This window comes from Pseudopipra pipra, chromosome 21, assembly GCF_036250125.1.
Source record: "Pseudopipra pipra isolate bDixPip1 chromosome 21, bDixPip1.hap1, whole genome shotgun sequence".
NCBI classification, from domain to species: domain Eukaryota; kingdom Metazoa; phylum Chordata; class Aves; order Passeriformes; family Pipridae; genus Pseudopipra; species Pseudopipra pipra.
Window position 1 is genome coordinate 3,520,804 of NC_087569.1, and position 20,019 is coordinate 3,540,822.

At 47.2% G+C, this 20,019-nt stretch overlaps 1 protein-coding gene across 6 annotated transcripts in view; it reads right to left on the reverse strand.

Moving 5' to 3' along the window:
• The window catches only part of CLIP2 (CAP-Gly domain containing linker protein 2), a 75,454-nt gene that overhangs the window by 6,774 nt on the left and 48,661 nt on the right, over positions 1 to 20,019 (reverse strand). For 4 of the 6 annotated variants that reach the window (XM_064677720.1, XM_064677719.1, XM_064677722.1 and 1 more), the window contains 10 exons: positions 16,868 to 17,081; positions 15,753 to 15,950; positions 14,538 to 14,641; positions 12,967 to 13,027; positions 8,506 to 8,610; positions 6,020 to 6,964; positions 3,515 to 3,572; positions 1,909 to 1,992; positions 1,344 to 1,500; positions 688 to 847 (listed from right to left, as the gene is read on the reverse strand). In XM_064677720.1, the coding sequence (XP_064533790.1) occupies positions 688 to 847; positions 1,344 to 1,500; positions 1,909 to 1,992; positions 3,515 to 3,572; positions 6,020 to 6,964; positions 8,506 to 8,610; positions 12,967 to 13,027; positions 14,538 to 14,641; positions 15,753 to 15,950; positions 16,868 to 17,081 (2,086 nt within the window). The remainder of the gene's footprint in view (positions 1 to 687; positions 848 to 1,343; positions 1,501 to 1,908; positions 1,993 to 3,514; positions 3,573 to 6,019; positions 6,965 to 8,505; positions 8,611 to 12,966; positions 13,028 to 14,537; positions 14,642 to 15,752; positions 15,951 to 16,867; positions 17,082 to 20,019) is intronic. The other 2 variants (XM_064677723.1, XM_064677724.1) reach the window with 1 other exon arrangement.

The window sequence follows — 20,019 nt, forward strand, 5'->3', positions numbered from 1 at the left end:
CGTGTAAAACACGTGGGGTAGCTGAAAGACCTTCAGTTTCTCCCGCAAATTTTAGCCCCGTTTGGCCACGGATCTAAAACCTGCGGGAACAGAAGAACACTGGAGAAGGACATAGCAGTCTACAACTTCCTCACAAGGGAAAACTGAGGGGTAGGCACTGACCTCTGGTGACCAGTGACAGGACCCAAGGGAATGGCTGTGTCAGGGGGTTTAGAATCACAGAATATCCTGAGTTGCAAGGGACCCACAAGGAAGGTGGATATGAGGAAAGGGTTCTTCCCCCAGAGGGTGGTTGGGCACTGAACAGGCTCCCCAGGGCAGTGGGCACAGCACCAAGGCTGCCAGAGCTCAAGGAACATTTGGACAACACGCTCAGGGACAGGGTGGGATTGTTGGGTCCTCTATGCAGGGCCAGGAGTTGGACTCTATGATCCTTGTGGGTCCCTTCCAGCTCAGGACATTCTGTGATTCTATGACATACGGACATTTTTGATGCTCAATGAGATGCTGCTAAGCCAGGCCACTGCTCACAGGCACTGTCAAGGAAGCGCCCCATCAGACTGGGAAGCACAAAACAAGGCACAGAGACTTGGAGCAAGGTCCGAAAGGCTCAGCCCACCCTCCTCCCCAGCAGCACAGAGCCCTCCAGCCCCAGGCCAAGCCCAGGAGGGGGTTTGGTGCCCTCACCAGCACAACCAGTTTCTCTCGCAGCCCCTTGATGTCATCTTTGAGCTTCTGTTCCTTCAGCCTCCACTCGGCTTTGTGCACTTCCCGGCTGAGGTCGCGCTCCGGCCCCGGTGAGTGCCGGTTTGCCTCCAGTAACAAGGCTCTCAGCTCGTTCAGGCTCCTGGAAGAAGCAGCATGAAGAGATGAAAACATTCCCAGAGCCCACACACCATTGGAGTCCTGCTGTGCTCCCTCCCATCTTTGCTGCAGATCCAAAGACAGGCCAGCAAGCAAATCTCCCCAGTTCCCACCGCTTCAGGGGCTCAGATCCCTTGTTGTCCCACTGTGCCAGCTTCAAGGAAACTGGGACCTGCACAGGGCACTGTTTTGGAGCAGGGCAGCTGCCAGCTTGGCTGGCTTGCAGATGACTTCATTCAGCATCTACATGGGCACTGAGCTGTCTTGCAGCTCCTGGCAAGCAGTGAGTGACGGGGTAGTGCCTTTGAGAATTCACAGCCCCTAATTCTAACCAAATTCCCACATCAGCATCTCTAAAGAACAGGAAAACTGGGGGCTGGACTTCAACAATGTCTACATTCTTTCAGGTGGTCAATTAAGCACCCAGAATGAACATGAATACACACAGAGCCCCTCTGTCTCCAGACCTGCACACTGACCTTTCCTTCTTGAGCAGCTCCTGGCTAATCAGGACCAGTTGCCCTGAAGCATCGTGTGTTTTCTTGGTCAAGGCTTCCAGTTCCCCTTCCAGCCTCTTCTTTTCTTTGAACACTGAATCAGCCTTCTTTTCTGCTGTTTTGCATTTATTTTCCAAAGCTATGAGAAGCAGAGGATTTGGGGGAAGAAAGGTCACTTGGTCCTTTACTTACATTCCCACTTTTTGCCTTTTCCCAGTTCCCACTCCTAAGAGCACAGATGTGTTTAGTTCTGGATCTGACCCTATTTAAGGGGAGATCCTGGAAACAACACTCAGCTCCATTGACTTCTCTCTCTTTAGCTTTAGACATTCAGGGAACCCAAACCCTCCCTCACAGGATACAAAATATTTCCTGCAGTGTTTGTGTTCAACTCACGAATTAATGTTTACCAACATTACCCACTGAAAGATCAGCAGCATCATGTTTTACACCAGCCCATTTCAGCACCTGGGCCCTTGTTCAACACCAATAACAGAGGATGAGGGAAATGCCTCATTCCCACCAACACTGGATTAGGGAAACTTACCACTTACTTGGGCCCTTAGAGTTTCAGTCTGGGACACCAGGGACGACACCTCTTTGTCTCTTTTACTCAGCTTGTCTTGGAGGTCTGTGGGGAAATGAAAAGACAAAGATCAGAAGGCTGGAAAGTGCTTTGTGCAAATCACGGAGGTGTTGACTGTATGGCACAGGTTGGGGTGCACAGGGCATGGTGATGGTACCCTTCCTCAGCAGAGAAGCAGCAGGAGACAGATAACACGTGTTTCTCACTGCATCTCATCACCTTCCAGGCATTTGGAGGTGGGATGCACAGCTGGGAAGTCATATCAAACAGGTTCAAGAAAACAACCACAAAGGAGGGGGGGAAAAGGGGAATAAAACATAAATAAAAACCACCAAAGGAACTTTCAGAACATTTATTTGTATCACCTCCGACACTGGAAGGCAGAGACAGTTCCAAAAGACATGTTTTCTGGAACTAATGCATTCCCACAGTCAGAGCTGTAGATCTGAAGTCTGATGCTTTTGTGGCTCAAGTCTGACTTGGTTGTTTTCAGTACATCTATCTATCTTTGGCTTATTCAGCATGGAAACAACACACATATGGGCTGAGTGACCATTTAGAGCAGTGGCTGCTGGACCAGCTAAGCTCTGCCATGACTGGGCAGGAATTACCTGTCAATCAGCAAACAGTTTGGTGCAGAAACCTAGAACAGTTTGGGTTGGAAGGGAACTTAAAGATCATCTTGTTCCAACTCCCTGCCATGGGCAGGGACATCTTCCACTAGCCCAGGTTGCTCCAAGCCCCATCCAGCCTGGCCTTGGACACTTCCAGGGATGGGGTATAGCATGTATGTGCTCTACATAAAACTGTACCTGCAAAGACAGATGAGGCTGATGGACAAAGCCTGGCTTGCACTGAGGGCAGATGGAAATAGGACAAAACATCTCTGAATCCACCACCAGCTGGAGGAACACTCAATCTGAACAAAGGTTCTATTAAGTGAAGTTTAAGCCAGTAAAAGTCCCCAGTAACCTCAGTTTAAATTGCTGCATCCTAACAGGGGCTGCCTGAGCCATCCAGCTCTGCTGCTGCCCTGACTCAGGGTTACAGCTCACCCTCTGTGAGGGCTGAGTGCAGTTCAGTTTCAATTTCCTTTATGCAAGTTTTCTGAGTGCATAAAATACCAAGTTTTGGTAAGAGGACTGATTTGATTTATTGTAAGCTTAATAAAAGGTAGCCCTCGTTATTTTAAGCCAGTCACATTAATATCTGCCATCATCACTCCTCTCCTATGAACAAATGACATTTCAGGTCTGAATTTTACCTGCTGTAAGAATCAGTGATGAGATGGAAATGCACCTGTTTCCCCAGATCTGTCTCCAACCTGCAGCATCTGCATAGTGAGTGTGTAATAAAAATGAAAACTTCCCTCCCTGCATATAGTCAGCCAGAAGAGAAGGAAAAAACAAAGCCAGGCAACAAATGCCATCCAGCAAATTCTGAGAGATGAAATGACTTCCTAAGCCCCATCCATGCAGCTGTGCCTGCAAGAGCAGAAAGTCAGGGGAGGAAAAAGCACATAAGCTACTAGAACAGGGTTTTCCACATAAAAGCTATCGTTTCATACCTTCCATAGTCTGCTTCATCTTTATCTTTTCTTCTGAAATATCATTAGTTTCAATCATCTGAAATAAATGTAAGACATGAGATGTAAACCAACATTTTACCCAAAGATTTAAAGCAAAGTTAAGAACCATGAAGCCCCATCCAAAGCAGAGGGTATTCAATAACCAAGTAAGGGTGTTTCACATCTTTCCCAAGAGGGAAATAAAGGGTTTAGAGGAGCCACTTGTCCTCTTGGGCAACCAGTACCATCTGAGAGTGCCCACACACTCAGCTGAGCACAACAGTGGGATTCACCCAGGAGAGAAGAGAGCTCAGGCTTTCCCCACAAGCTCTGGGTCCAGCTCTGCACACTCAGAGTCTGCACAGTGATGGAAGAGCTGCTCTCCCTCAGACCAGGCTCCTCTGGTCCATCACAGTGAATATTCAGGTGCAATGCTCTCCAGCACTCAGCTTGAGAACCCACCAGTCAACGAGTTCCTCAGCTTCTGAAGGACTTAGCTGTGCCCCAAGTTATGAACACATTGATAAAATAATAATAATTAGAGAATGAATGCATCAATAAAAAGAATAACAAGCAAATGCTGGTCCATATAGAGGATTCTGCCTTTCCCCCCTTTTCCTATACTGCAAGGAAAAGCCAGAGGCCACAGAGCTCACAGTCAAACTTTCTGTGACATGAGGCCACTGTGGCCACCACTGAGAGCCCTGAGGTCAGTCCCCAGAAGTCTGAGTGGGCTGCAGGACACAAACAGAAGCAGGAGCACCCCTGAAAGGGAAACCCATTTCCTGATGTACTTTTGGTATGGAAAAACTACTTAACTGCTCTTGGGAAGCACAGTTGTGGCTCTCACTTGAAGGTCTAGGAACGACTGTCACAAGACATGTCTGATTGTTTAAAATACTTGGACAGTTAATACCATTGCAGACACTTTAAATTAACATTTTAAAATAGAACTTGACCTGTGGTCCTCAAAGGCTTTCACCCAGGCATTTCTTCCCATATTCTCCTGATTTTAATCGACACACAGTTGAAATAATTACTTCAAGACTCCCCACTTCTAATCCAGTATCAATATCCCCCAGAGCCCTCTCATTTATCTAAAGGGCTCTGGAAGGAGCCTCCAGCTTCTTCTTTTCCATTCATTCCTGTTTGAATTTCAGCTATAACACGGGTGACATGTTGTAATAACAGCCCACTTTTCCCAGGGCCCTGACTCTACTTATTGTTCCCAACTGTCTTTACTAGATGAAACACACTGGAGCAACCCCTGAAACACCATCAGTGCTGTAGATTCCTCCTTGGCTTTTGCCTCTCCTCTCCTCAGTGTGCCTTTTGGTAAGCTCTGACTTGGCCAACAGGAACTCACAGGCTTGACTTTGCTACCTGAAGGTGCAGCTGGTTTCAGTGGGGCTGTTGGTGTTGGGAAATTAAACACAGGCACTGAATTCACTTCACTGGCAACTCTGTCTGGAACAGCAACTACATCACCAGTGAAATTTCAAGACAGCATTCTTAAAACATGTACATTTTGCAGCTTATTTACATTTTCTGCATCCCCACAGGGACAAGTGGTAAATTGGGGTTTTTTGCTCATTTCTCATGCAGAATCCAAACACAAATAGGGGCCCAGCCTCGAGCCAGAAGTAGCAATCTCCCCCCTCACTCCAGTGCAGAACCAGCCACGTGTCCCTGTGCCATGCACAAAGGCAGGATGATGGCATCCTGTGGGACTATTAAAAAAAAAAGGATGACAAAGAGACAAAGGCCACAGAAAAACGACCTCTTCATATTATTACTGCTCTTATTCCAGCCTTCCTTGGGAGGCTCAGGACTCATATTCAATCAAGCATTTTGTTTCCCCAGCCTGGTGCCATCCTGACCCTTGCCAGCAGCCCTCCCACTGTAATCCTCAAATCAACATTTCCTTGTCTCCCATACATGCTGTGAAGCCTCCCCACTGCCTCTGCTGTGCTGCTGGCACATCCCTCCCCATCCCACAGCTCAGCCCCCTCACTGGGGCTCTTAAATCCTGCTCCAGGTGCTGAGAAAGCAATGTTGCCCCATCTCAGGGCAACTGTTCATCCACCCTCTCCCTCCACCCACCCCAAAGGACACCAAGGCTGCTGCAGCTCCTTGGAGGAATACACCTGTACTGTAGGAATGATGCTTTTCCAGCTCAGAACGCTGCTTGCTCAGGATGAGAGCCCACCCTGACAAACCACAACCACCCTGCCCTGCTGCCACAGCAGCCTCCAAGCCCAGGTGTGGCCCCACTTGCTTCTCCTGACTCGTATGTCTCCTAATTGTCTCGCTGTATTGGATTTCAAGAGAGGGAAGACACCTTCAGCATGGAGACAAAGTGCAGAAGGAGCACTGTCAGTGGAAGGAAAAAAACATCCAGGTATTTGAGCCTCAGAAAACTGCACGAGGCAGCAGCTGAGGGCTACTCCTAGGAAGGGTTACCAACAGTGATGATAAACAAGCGAAACTACCCCGAAGTCATACATTTGCATGCTGAGAAGGGTGCAGGGCCTCCATGGACTGCAGCTTGTTCTCTAAGACAAGCACTTTTTCCTGCAATCTTTGGATCTCCTGTTTGCTCTGGGCTTCTGTTTTCTGTAACGTTTCATAGTCCAACATCTTCTTTTCGGCCAAAGAAATCTGCTCTTTCAAGAAAGCTATTGCTTCTGTCTGGTCTGTGTATTCACCATGAAGTTTCTCCAGTTCATGCACCCTCAGCTCAGCGTCTCGACACTTGTCCTTCACATCCTGGAGCTCAAGAAGGTGCTGACTGCTTTTGGTTTCCAGTTGCATTTTCCAGTTGCTGTTGCTTTTTTCCACTTCATCCAAAGCCTCCTGCAGCTTCAGTTTGAGACTCTCTTTCTCCTTTACATGCACAGCTGTCTCAATGTCGTGCTTTGCTTTCAGGTTCTCCAGCTCAAGCTGGTGCTCCATCTTTATACTCTCCACCACTGCCTTCAGCTCCACGATCTCCTTGTGCTGGGTGTCAGGGCCTGAGTTCAGTGTGGCTTTCAGGTCCTCCAGAGACTTCTGGTGGTCAGAAGCCAACGTGTCCAACTTGGACTTCCAGTTGTCCATGAGCCCCATGTTCTCGTTAGTGGCTTGCTGAACTTTATGCTTTAGGTCAACGATTTCCTGCGAGTACTTCTCGTTGACAGACTTGAGCTTCTCCATCTCCTGCTGGTACTTCTTTAACGTCTTCTCATACTTCTCCTTCAGCTGGCTACTCTCCTTCTGATGCTCCTTGTTGGCAGAGAGCAGCTGATCCCGCAGCCGAAGAGCCTCCGACTGCAAGCCCAGGTTATGCTCGGGGCTCTCTGCTTGGTGAGAGCTCCTGAGGCACTGACGGAGCTCGTCCACCTCGCTGCGCCTGAGGCTCAGCTCCTCCTCCAGCTGCAGGATCCTGGACTTCTCTGCCACTGTTGTTAACTGCAACACAACAGAGAACACAAAGTCAGCGCCCGCCTCTCACCGCCGCGTCCTCCCCCTTTAGTAAGTGTGCTCCAGTGGAGGTAAATCCAAAGTACATCAGTCAAAATTCAAATAAACAGCAAAAGAACACCCGGCACCCTCCAACTCGAGCACAGTTTTGCACCAGGGTAACCAGCACTGACAACTCGCAGTTATGTCTGTGCCAATTGCAATTTGTTTTTCTCTAATAGGAACCTCTCGCTTTCCACAGAAAAACATCTTGGAAATAACCATTGAAATTCGCTAGAGAGCAACGGTGGTTTATGAAAAATAATGTCCTGGAAGGGCATTATGTTTTCAGACCAGGCATCCTGCCAGATGATGCACAGAGGAGATGTGACTGCACATGCAGGAGTATCACAAGCATCGAAACCAGCATTAAGCATATCATGTTTCCTTTATTGCTCAGCAATCCTCAGCCTACAGACCTCTCTGCTGTAACAGAATTTGTTTACCCTGGTGTAAAAAGGAAAAGGGATTTTTACACATGAGTACTTGTTAGAGTTTATTAGCAAAGTCAAAATAACGTAGGAGGCTAGAGGATGCAAGACAATAAATCTGGCCATGGTGAACACTGAGCATAAGGGCTATGGATCAATATCTTAGGATCTGATTGTAACCTGGCAGGGCCGAACTACCTGTGAGTCACAGGGAGTTCAGGGTGCTGCAGCTGTGGATGGAGAAGAGATTTGACCAGATGAAATATTAGAAAAAAAGCAGAAGAAACAAGGAAACCGAGCCAAAACCTAAGTGATGAATTCTACTCCGTTTCAATTGCTGTCTCCCCACCAACCATCGGCCCAGGAGGCTGGTGGTGGTTATTTTAGGAGGGCACAGGGGGGTTCAAACCAGACCTTTTGGAGTCCCTCATGTTTGCTTTTTCTACAGCTTTCAAACCCATTGGTGAGACATAAGCTCACTGCAGCAAGTTTGCTGCTTCCCACAACCACACCAGCATGAAAAAGCCCTTTCCATGTCTGTCTGCTTTTAGGATTCTTCTGGGCAGCCTGGTCCAAGGATCAGAGCAGGCCCACCTGCCCTAACCAGTATGTCCCGTTGCAGATGGCAGCTCCCACAGCTGGCAGGGGGAGCAAAGGGAATGCTGATTGCAATGTCATTTCCTACTGCAGCCTCAATGCAGGATGAATTGTGCAGGGTGCAGATATTACTGGGATATGTTAATTGAGAAATGAATTGTGAAGAGCTCGTGTGTCAGATGGTGGCATGGGGCAGAGCAGCAAACTCAGTCTGAGAAACAAGTCCCCACATGAGAAGCAAAGCTAGAAATTATATCATACTACTATTCCCAGGAGAGAGAGCAAATAAAAACCAACCAACCAAACAAACAAAAAAAATAATCAGGGAAGCTTAAAGTTCAAGCCAAAAAAATCAATCAACCCCATAAAAACCAAAAGAAAGAAACCCAAAAGCAAGGCATCATGAGCATCAACGCAGGGGCAAGCGCTGTTCTGCAGGCAGGGCAAGTGGGGGTCCATTACCCTGGTGTCCTCTAATTCTCTGAGGAGTTTTTCAGCCTGTGCCTTCTCAAACAGCAGGCTCTGCTCGAGCTCCCGTATTCGGGCATGCTCCAACTGCGTCTGAGTCTGGTCACACAGAGGGAAAAGAGAACAGTGGAGGTGGGAGGAGGGGAAGGGAGAGGGAGACAGAGAGAAAGAGAGGGAAAGAGAAGGCTGCAACATCATCTCCGGCGTACAAGACAAGGAAAGGCAGTTCACAACAGGAGGAGAATAAAGATCCAAACAAGGAGGAAAAATCCAACCAAATAGAAAACGGTCCCTAAGGGGTTTTACATGGTACTTGTAGTGGCTATTCACAGGAAAACTGAATATGTGATGGGAAAACATCCTTCTGCATTAGAAACCTGCTTCGGGGTTTTCCTGCAGCAGCTGGAGACACTTCCTAAAAAGCAAAGCTCCCACCAGTACAAGGCCTTTGCACCACACAGGGAATGCAAAGACCTTGCAATGATTCTCCCAGTTTCTCCTCAAGAAGGATCACAAGGTAGACTGAAAAGAGTTGGAAGTTCCCATCCTCTTTTTGCTCTGGAGACTCTGTGACCCCTGCACTAAGTGGGAGAAAAAGAAGGTTATACTGTTCATGGAGTGTTGTAAAACCCCAAATACACTGCACTGAAGCAAATCAGGGAGACTGAGATTCCCAACTGTCCTACAAATCAGTGCTTTGGGTTTGTATAGGGCTGCCAGGAATCTCAAAAAGTGATTTTTGCACACCAAGACTCCACCAGTCTTGGCATAAGAAAACAACTATTTTGGTTTGGGTTGGGGTTTTTTGTTTTTATTTGTTTGGTTTTGCTGTTTTGTTGTTGTTGCTGCTTTGGGGTTTTGTTTGTTTTTTTGGCAAATGGTTAAACTAAGCACAAGGAGTTTATGTAACCTGCCCAAATCCAGGGGCACTGACTTTGGGCTTTGCTTCAGTGCCCTTCACTTTTAAAGCAGAAGTACCACAAAGCTGCACTTGGTGACAAACTTCAGCACTCCACAACCACCACTGTAAAATATCATGTAAAATTTCCCCATAAATAAAAGAGGAGAGGAGACATGGGGAAATGCATGCAGACTCTGGCCTTCACATTTATTTTTTTTTAGTTTACAAACCCAACATTTTTCTTTAAATTAAATTTAATTTACCAAATTTAAAAAAAAAAAAATCAATCTACCAAAAAGCAAACAAACCTGCTCAGAACCACTTTTTACACCCATTTTTTGCCCTTCATTTTCCATATAACTGCTTCCCCTTCTCTCTATTGGAACAAGTTTTAAGGATTTTCTGCCCTTCCCTACTATAAAGCAGGTCTTAGCTGTGTATAAATGATGGCAACTGAGGTTTGCAAAAATCCACGTTTTATGGCTTGAAAAATATCATTACACATGTATTCATAGATGGTGAAGATCTCAACTTCGAGATATATTCAGGACTACTCCTTATTTTATGTGCTCTCTTTGACCCCTGAAGGAGGGGAAAAAAGATGTCCATTCAAGAACCCAAATATCAAACCCCCAAATAATATCATTTAAGTGCAAAAGTTGGCTGAATGCATCCTAATAAGAAAAAGAAAAATATTTACTTACTTAAATAAAATTAATTCTGCTCTCTGCAAAGCTCAAAGATCCACATTTCGAGATAGAGGCTCCAGGCTTGATTTTACTTACAGGAATAAATATTCCATGGACATCAATGAATTAACTGGTGGCAGCACATCAGAGTTTGGCTACCTGAAGAAGCTGACCTAGTACAAAACTCATCTCTGGACCTCCCAAAGAGACTCCAGAGTCCTGGGGTTGACACTCAAGTTCCCAGTCAAGCTCACCTGATATTCTTGCTCAGTATCTATTAATCCTGCTGTTTTCCAAGTCTGGAAAAACGTATTAAAAAAGAGCCAAAAAAAAAAATCAACAGGGAAGAAAGTTAGATCAACTGTTTTACAGCCCTGAACTTTAGATTTGCATCAAATCCTGTGTTATTTTATGCAAGTTGGTTTGCCAACACTAGCCAGGATGAGTCAGAGCCTCAAATCCAAAGTTTTCCTGCACTTTGAGGAAGCTCAGATATGAATTTCAGACCTACTTGTAGCTATTAGCCTTAAATTACTGTTCACAAATTACAAACTGACTTCCCAGAGGCATCCAAGACATGCTGCAGGACCCAGGAGATGAGCATGACAGAGTTCCTTGATGAGGATAATATTTCCTATAAACTGTGGTTTTTCCACCACAAAAAGCCTTTCCTGAAAGCTTTTCCTGTGTTTGTTTTTCATCTTGCAAAGCTCTTAAAGCTTTTCCTGCATTTGTTTTTCATCTTCCAAAGCACCACAGCATCAGCACTGCCAACCTGGATCAAAAATGGGTTGAATTCATAACTTCATTTCAGGGCTAAATCCACAGCTGCTCTACCAGAGGTCCAAAACCTTGATCTGTATCATCAGGCCTCCAACAGAAGGATTTCTTTGGTCAGAGAGCTTCCAAGGATGCTGCCTGCCATGCTCAACACCCAAGAGCCCTGGATTTGTTCAAAACCTACATACTACTGGGACAAACAGCAGGGATTCAGCCAACCTTCAGCAGAAACCCAGGATCCAGGGACCACAGAGAGAGAATCTGTTCTTACCATCATATCCATCACTGCCTGTTAAGTCAAGATAAACATTCCCCTCTGAATATTTGGAAGAGCTGGTGGTGTAAGAGGACTACAAGACCAGAGGAGGGAAGTCAACTGTCACTGGGTTTTGCTTTTGGTTCATTCAGCTCCAGAGAGGGATGCCAAGGGTTGTGCTTGCAGCCACTGCTTGACTTTGTTATGATTTCACACGAAGAATATCAGGAACAGCCTTTTCCCAGGAAAAACACCGAAGCATAAAGGAGCACTTACCCTCCTTGATTTCCAATAGGAGGCCTGGAGGTTCTTTTTCCCCTCAAAAGTTAATTACTTACTTCTGGAAATCCTAACTGCCTCCACAACAAAGCAGGAAGGTGAGATTTTGCTCCAGGGGGTCACTCATTCAAGTATGAGTATCCAAATTAGACAGGACAGGATGTAAAAACTGACCACAGCCAAGCCCTCTGCCAATGCCTGTGCTGGCACCGATGCTGGACTCATGGAGAACATCCCAGTTCCCTGGATCACAGGAAATCAAGCTTTCCTAAGCTATTTGGTCTTTCATACGGACAAATATGGAAGTGAGGACAGGACTGTAACAGCTGGAAGCTTGGCCACATTCCCATGGCAAAATAATTCCTTCCCACCCAGGAAAATCAGATCTATGACTGCAGGTCCCAGTGTGAGGATATGTCACAGCAGCTTATCACCTTGCTAAGCATGATGGCTTTAAAAAAAAAAAAAAGTACATCCAAATACACCTGGTGGTTAACCCTGGTCCCGTTGCCAGTTTTACACAGCCAGGCTTAAACACTTGGAGCTTCCACAGGGACAATTCACTGCTCTCAAAGGGAATGATGGATGGATCAACCACCTTTCTCTACAACACTGGGGGAACCTGTCAGCTCAAGGGTCAATGGAAACCTGATTTTGCACCCACACACCAGGCAGAAACTGCACTTGCTGTGCAAAGGTCTGCTATCAGTGCAGTGCTGATTTACACCCTGTCAAACAGCTCCTTCAGCTTCTGGGTGAAGAGGAGAGGTTTGTGCCAAGAGGGTCACAACCACAGCAACATATCCATTGCCTAGTTTTCCAATCTTCCTGGGCTTCTATTGCTATGACTGACAGCAAATAACAGGCACAGGGCCCTTGACATTTCTGGCTGTTACTAACCTGGCACTCTGGCTAAAGAGAAGGGAAATCCTCCTGATTTACACGTGGAGAGCAGGGCCTTGCTTTCACAGAGAGATTTTCTTTTCTTTTTTTTTCCCCTGGAAAAGCCTCCCACTCAAGGGCAAGCTCCCAACATCACTTCCAGCTTGCACAATGCTCACTGCAACAGCCCTTCCCAATGACAGGGTGTCAGCCCTGGTGTCCAACCCCACACCTGTGGGCAGGGGACTCCACACAAGGATTCCTCAGGATATATAGCATTTCATCTGGAATTTAACAGCATCCAACCAGGAGATCATGTGTGCCCCACCAGCTGCTAAGAGGAGGACACTGCAGGGATAGAGACTGAGCAGTCAATTAATTTCTAGATGGAATAACATATGTTGCAACACATTCAGATAAAGATTTTAACATGACTTGGCAACTCGGGGTGACAGATTAATTCCAGGCAGCTCCCAGTGTGAGTAGTCATTGGGCAACACACCAAAGATCAATCCTCACACTTTACACCCTGGTGTTCAGAGCAGGTCCAAAGCCATCCTTAAGTATTGTTTAGAGTGGAGTAAAAGGTGGCAGAGGTTACTCGAGGGAGGCCCCACATGCAGTTTCAGGTTCTGACCCCATAATTTGGTAACATCGTTAGGAATTACCTCCAGATCCCCCTTTGTAATGGATTCTTCCTCCACACGGAACTGCAAGTCCTCCACTTTCCTGGGGAGAGAAAGAGGCACAAAGAGCAATCAGGAACACCCAGACCAGCACCCTCTGTCTAAGCAGCCACACACATGGGGCCTCTTCACTATGACCCTTACTCAAGTTTTATGGATTGGTGGGACACGGCATCAATGGAGAGATCATTACAAACAAATGGAAAAGCTGCCCAAAAGCTACTGGTAAGATTTTTTTGTGTTCTAGGAAAAAAACCAAAACCAACAACATCATGGTCTGCAGAACCAAAGTCTGAGAGGAGAGGGAGACAGACCACCTTTGGATACAAACAGCTCAGCAGAAACTGAGCTGCAAGATCCATGGAGCAGGACAAGCTTTCCACACAGCAAACATGGCCTTCTTGCAAGGTACATCCTCCCAGACACACACAGCTACTGTCCTCTGACACTGGGATCCTGAAAACATGCAAACCACAGCCAAGTGTCACTGCTTTATTTAAACCTTGCTATCCTCCAGCTGAGCACTGGGCAATTCCTGTGCCAAATGCACGGGGGCCATACAAAGTATTCCAAGGGAACTGGAACCTCTGATTCCTTGGCAGAGGGTGGGCAGTGCTTAATGTTTCCACAGCGTGGAAACTGTGAGTTACCCTGGCAGAAAAGCCTTCCCCAAAGGCTGTACAGGCCAGTCATGGATAAATGCACATGGAACCACAAGCACAAACACAGGCATGCCAAGGACTCTTCTCTTTTGGAAGAGAGAACCCAGTAACAATACAAAATAATTCAATTTTCTGCTAAACTCAGCCCTCTTTGTTCTCTTTACTAATTAAAAAAAAAAAAAGGCAATAACGAGGATGTTGAGCTGGTAGCCAGATGTAAGGACTCTGATTCTGTTACAGATAAAAATAGCTGTGAGTGTACATATCTAACTTCATAAACAACCTTCCTTGTCTAAACCTCCTTCTAATTAGAGGAGGCATCTGTTGATATTTAGGGAAAAACTCAGCTGTCTTGGGTTAAAGGGCCTCCTGGAGCTGGGAAAGCGAGCTGCCTACCAGAAGAAGAGGGAGACTTATGCACAAAAGAACAATTCATCCTCAGGAGGGGCATCAGTCAATTGAAACCAACACTGTTTTCAGTTATCTAATGCACAGAAATGTCTTTCTATTCCCACTGAAGAGTTTAATTATATATATGGAGAAATTGGACTCAATATATAGAAGGACAAGCAGATCTTCACTCTTATCCAGAGAGGAAATGCATCATCATATACACATGGATGGAGCCTCTGGGATGTGGGGAGAGGGTGAATCACACCACAGTAAGGCTGTACTCCAGTTTGGCTTCCCTTCCTCAGCAGGAACATCCTCAAGATCAGCACATCACCAACAAAGGGGAAGGTTGTACAGAGGGGTCTGCAATGGCCCAGCCTGCACAGGCCTGTTTATGATCCAACACTTATTTTATACTCTATCCTCAGCCAGAACCACGTGTAACCTTTGTCACTGCCCATACACGACTCCACCTCCCTCACCACACTCCTGCTTTACCTCTTCTCCTCTTCCAGCTGGTTCAACAGCTCAATCTTCTCCTTCTGCATCCCATCCACCAAGGCTCGTGCTCGCTGGAGGTTTCCCTCTGCCTCTGTGACATACTGCAGCAAAACAAGAGCCCAAGCACAAAAGTCACCAGTGTTTGAAGTACAGGGTTGTTTAAAAAAAGGATCAGAACAAGGGAACAGAGAGTTTTGATGATCTGTTTCAAAGGACACTGTGGTAAGAGGGCAGATTTTCCAAAGAGCACAGGATGTGGGTATGAGGAAGACAAAAATTGCTCAGTCTCCAGCAGCTGTAAGTTTGGTCCACACTTCAGTGCCCCTCTGACTTGAGCCCTTTGGAGAATCCAGCTCTGAGTTAAGAACTTGAAGCCTGAACAGTTTTGAAAATCTAGTCAGAGGTTATCTGGTCACGAAATAAGAAACATTTCAGATTGCTGTTAATTCATTTGTTACTGATAATTACTGGGAAACACCACACACAAGAAAGCCATCAGTTTGCAGTTGATTTCCAAACTTCTCCTGCATTTTGGACAGGCAGGTGTGACCTGCCACACATATACAGTGCCATCCCTGCTCCTAGGTAGCTGACTGGGCTTTATAAGCATAAGGAAGTCATTTAGGACACCAACAGTCACTGAAGATCTACACTGACAAACAGCACAAGCAACTCCTCTCTTTAAGCATTCAAAGTGCATGAAATACCCTTTGTACAAATGCTCATAAAAAAACCCCAAAACAACCTAATATGATCAGCCTGTTTTCCTTCCAGATCTCCTGACTTTATTAATGTGATAAAAACATTCTCTCTGGCAGGAAAGCTGTGGCATATGAATTGAGCTGATGTTCTCAGCACCACAAAAATCACTGCAATGCAGTCACAGCCACGGCCAGACTGGGTAGCTGAGGGGAACAAATTTACTCTCCACTTGCATTTCAGCATTGAAATGTATTGATCCTCCAGACACAAACTATCTACTGCCTTTTATCTGGCACAGACAGCCCTTTTCCTGCTCCTGGCTCAGGGCAGAGAGAGCACATGTGACACTGGGAGAGTGGAGAAAGAGCCTCAGCTTAACTCACCACATCAAAATTAGAAATGCAGAGCCCAAGTTTCACGTACAGGGGTAATGTCACGACCTGAAACTTTCAGGGGATTTCAAATACTCAGATATTTGAGAGCTAGTGATAAAGCCACATCACCTCCTACCTGCTCGTGCTGGGCCTTCATGATGGCAATCTCCTTCTCCACCTCACAGATGTGGCTGGTGGCTTTGGCCACCTCTGCCCGCTCCAGGTCACGCTCTGCCAGCAGCTGTTCAATGTGCTGCTGCTTCTCCTTCAGTGCCTCCTGCAGAGCTGTGGTGCCAGAGATTTTTCGGGCGTATCGAGAAGAGGTCTCTGTCAGCTGGAAAAAGAGTTAAAAAGAGATGGGGTAAAGCCATGTCCTCCCCAGCCCAGAATAGCTGAAGTCCCCTGTTAAATCTGCTCACCTAATGATCGTTTATTCAGCTGTACAGAGCTGCAGTTGCAGCTCTGGACCACACAGGTGAGGTTAAGTCTGTGAAGCACCTGGACAATGCTCACAAAAGCTCAGCAGTTCCTCTGCACTGCAATGAAAGGACCATTTCCAAAAGTACAGGATGTGGGACGTGAATTGGGTCAGGAAAGATTATCATGCATTGTATCATCTGCCTTCTTAAATACATTTTATTGGTGACCTGCACTGGTGAAGTCCCAAAAAGTGAGCTCAGCTGGGCAGAATAATCTCAACTGGAAACCAGATCCACTCCCCAGAGTGACACTGCACCCTCATCCCCAGCCAAGTGGACTGCAGGTGCTCTGCAGCACACACTACGACAGAGCCAGAGCTTTTAATAGTATTGCTGCCTGCTCTGCTGTCCCCCTGCTTGAGCACCTGCCAAAGCCCCAGGCATGTGATCCAGGACAGTGTCACCCTCCAGTCACTGCAGGAGCTTTGCACAGCTGGTCACTGCAGAGCACACTGCTCACAACCCTGTGGGACTGAAGCAGTGGCCTTTTTCTGCAGGGATCCCTCATAAACCTGCCCTTGACAGCAGAGCCCAGACTGTCACACTGCAAATCACATTTCAGCCTCTTTAACAGTCACAGTCGCTCCGTGTCTGTTACAACTCCTGGGTCCACGGAGGGAAACCATCTGCAAAGTGGGTAACAACATCCCACACTCCACTCCTCCCACCTCACTGAAGGAAGAGCTGCTGAAAGAAAACCCCCCAACCGCTTTGTGGAGCCTGGTCACAGGTGTGGGTCGAGGCTGCCCAGTCCATGGAAGGAGCCACTTACCAGCCCACTGCGGCTGGGCCTGCCCCCGACCGACGAGGCCACGGAGCTGACGGAGCTGATGGAGGAGCTGCTGGGGCTGTGGGTCAGGGCTGACACTCCCATGGCCATCCTCTTGCTCTTCTTTGCCTTGGCAGGGCTGGTGGATGGGAACCCAATGCGGATCACCTTGTGGATGGGAGCAAAGAGGCCAAACTTGGGAGGGCACTGAAAATACCTGGAAAACAGGAGATGCACCAAGTCACGAGAAGCAGAGCATCCATCTCGCCCAAGCCTTGCAGAGTGGCATTGCCAAGCAGTACAAATCCCTCAGCTCATCTCTGGGTGCTTTGCTGTGACATTGTTTCCTGCGTGCAAGTGGTTGGATTATTTCCCCTTTCCTGTACTTGCTGTACTGGCAATCTCCCTGTTTTCATTTGTGGTGCTTTAGCAGGGAATCCCGAGATAATTGCCATGCACTAGTTGCTGTGCACTTTGATGAGATGCCAGGAAAGACCCATCTGGTAGCCTGGAGAGCACAAACATCCCAGAACATAAGCACAGCCAGAGGATTGCTTCCTTACAGTCCAACCTTCCCAACAAACCAACCCTCCCAAAACCTGTGTGTTCTCTCTACCCTGCTTTGAAGAAAGTCAGGTAGTAAAGTATGTCTGAAAGGAGGTGTCAGAGGCTGGACCAGGCTGTGCTTGGGGGCAAGCAATGGGACAAGAGGTCATGGGTAGAAAATGATGCCCAGAAATTTCCACCTGAACATGAGGAAGAACTCCGTCCCTGGGCAGTGACCAAGCACTGAACAGGCTGCCCAGAGAGGGTGTGGAGTCTCCCTTGCTGCAGATATTCCAGAACTGTTTGGACACATTCCCGTGCCATGTGCTCTGAGATGACCCTTCCTGAGGTGGGAGACCCTTCTCACTGTGGTCCCTTCCAACCTGAACCATTCTGGCATTCTGTGTTTAATTAAAAAGTCTGAATCACACAGCACTGAATAAATGTTATACAAGGTAAAAAACTTCCCTACTGAAACAGAAGGGGGAAATGGCAGCTCTTAACTGTGAAGGTAAAAATATCATTACAGCAAATTCCAGTGTGTGACACCTCCTCTGGGTGGCAGAGAAACTGGTTCCCATGCAAACAAACTTAGAAAGATGGAGAATCAGGAAGAATCGGATAACTACAGTGCAAGCTCTCTTCCACAACTGCAGTGATCCCAATGATTGTGACTCTCCAGAGCCCTCTTCCAGAATAAAAATGAGCCAAAACACAGTGTCAAACCCTGGAAACCCCTTCAGGGCTCGGGCTGGCTGGAACGAGCCAGAGTTCATCTGTTGCTGGCCACCTGCACTGCAGCAAGGAAAACCAGATCGTGTCCAGCATCACATCCCCTTGTTTCAGAGGAGCAGCCAACACTGAAAGCTCTCTCCTGTAAGAGCTCTTTCTCACAGGCTTCACAGCAAGGCTAGGACTAAACACTGGGTCATAAAACAGCCTGTCCTATGTTAACATAAAAAACAGGTTCTAATGACTAAATGACACAAATCCAGCTTTACTAGCACAAGTCCTCCCTCTCCAGATGTGAGCAGCTGTTTCTCTAATTCCCTTTTATTTTTAAGTGCTGGCAGCCATACAGCTGTGTCACAGGCAGACCCCTGTGTACTTGGGAGGCCAGGGAACAGCCTGATCTCCAGCCAGATGAAAATAAAATTCATTTTCAAACATCTGCTCAAACCCATTTTTTTTTCCCTATAACAAACTTTAAACAACTCCTCTACAATCCCAAATCTCTCAGCCTCTTCAGCTTGCTGCCAACACAGGCCTTTGGGTTTGGAAAACCAGCCATACCACAGGCTGACCTCTTACAAATCAGCCAAGCCTTGCTCAGCATCATATTCCCAAACTCCAGTAGGCACAGGCAGGCAACAGCCCCTTCCACAGGTCTGCCTGGTGTAAGCACAGGCTGGTGCTACACAACAGTGTCAAAGGCACTTCAAAAGGCCCTTGACAGCTCTTTGCAAGCCCAAACTTGCTGCACTACGTCTGCTCATTTTCTTTCAGTCCAGATTGGAAGTGGTTGCAATTAACTTTTACAGTTCAGAAGCAGGAATTGGGTCCAGAACACTTGGCAGGAAAAAAAAAAAAATCTACTTGAAAACTAAGTGCTGAGGAGCTCCAGATTCGCATTACAGAGAGGAAACAGGGGGGAAAAAAGTGATGTTGTGATGGCAGTGCAAAACTGCAGGTGGGAAACAGCACAGGAAATTTTGAAATAGATGAAAAAAGGCTTCAGTGTCCAAGGCTGACATGTCACAGACTATGCAAAAGCAAAGTTCTGAGCAGTTTAGTGGGCAAAGGCTCCTAAGAGAGCAGAGTAGAGAAGGAAAAACAGCAAAATAAGCAGGCAAAGGATAATACACTAAAGATGAGTACATGGAACTTGCTTGGCTTTGTGGATAAGAAACAACCAAACCACACCAGCACCTCTGTAGTCTCCTGTGCAGACAGGAAAGCAGATGCAGCAAATCTCAGTGCAAATTAGCACCCATGTGATGTACAGAGGGGCTCCCCACAGTGATGCCCTGTCCTCTGGGGCACTGCTACTGACCCACAGCCTGCAGGCAGCCTCCAGCTCCCTTCAGCCTTCCCTCGCTGCACATCCAGACCTGGACCTGCAGCAAAATCAAGTGACCTGCCACAAATTTCAGCCAATCAACACCAACTCAACTGCACTTGCCCAGGGCAGCAAAGACGGTGACAATGCTCTTTGCTCCATCGTGCCTCTCCTGCTTCCACCCCTGTCCAGTGCCTCGAGTCAGCTCTTTGAGCTCCACTCTCCTTTTGCAGCTGCTGCTGCAGCAGCCAGTGCTGGCCTCGGGCAGCCAGGCCAGGGTTGCTCACTAGATGGCAACCACCACCAAAGCACTGACTGCAGAGTCCTGGGCAGCCCCTGCCCACGCTGATCCCGGCAGGACAAGCTCAGGGCAGCTCAAGAATTCCACGTGGCCACAGTAAACCTGGGGAATGCTGACTGAGGAGTGCCTGCAGGCACCAAGGGAGTTGGTTTTACCATGTTGGCTTCTCCAAAGCACTGCCATAAGGAAATCAGAGGGCTGGATGAAGGCTCAAAGGACAAACAGGGACAATGCTGCAAACCTGCTCTT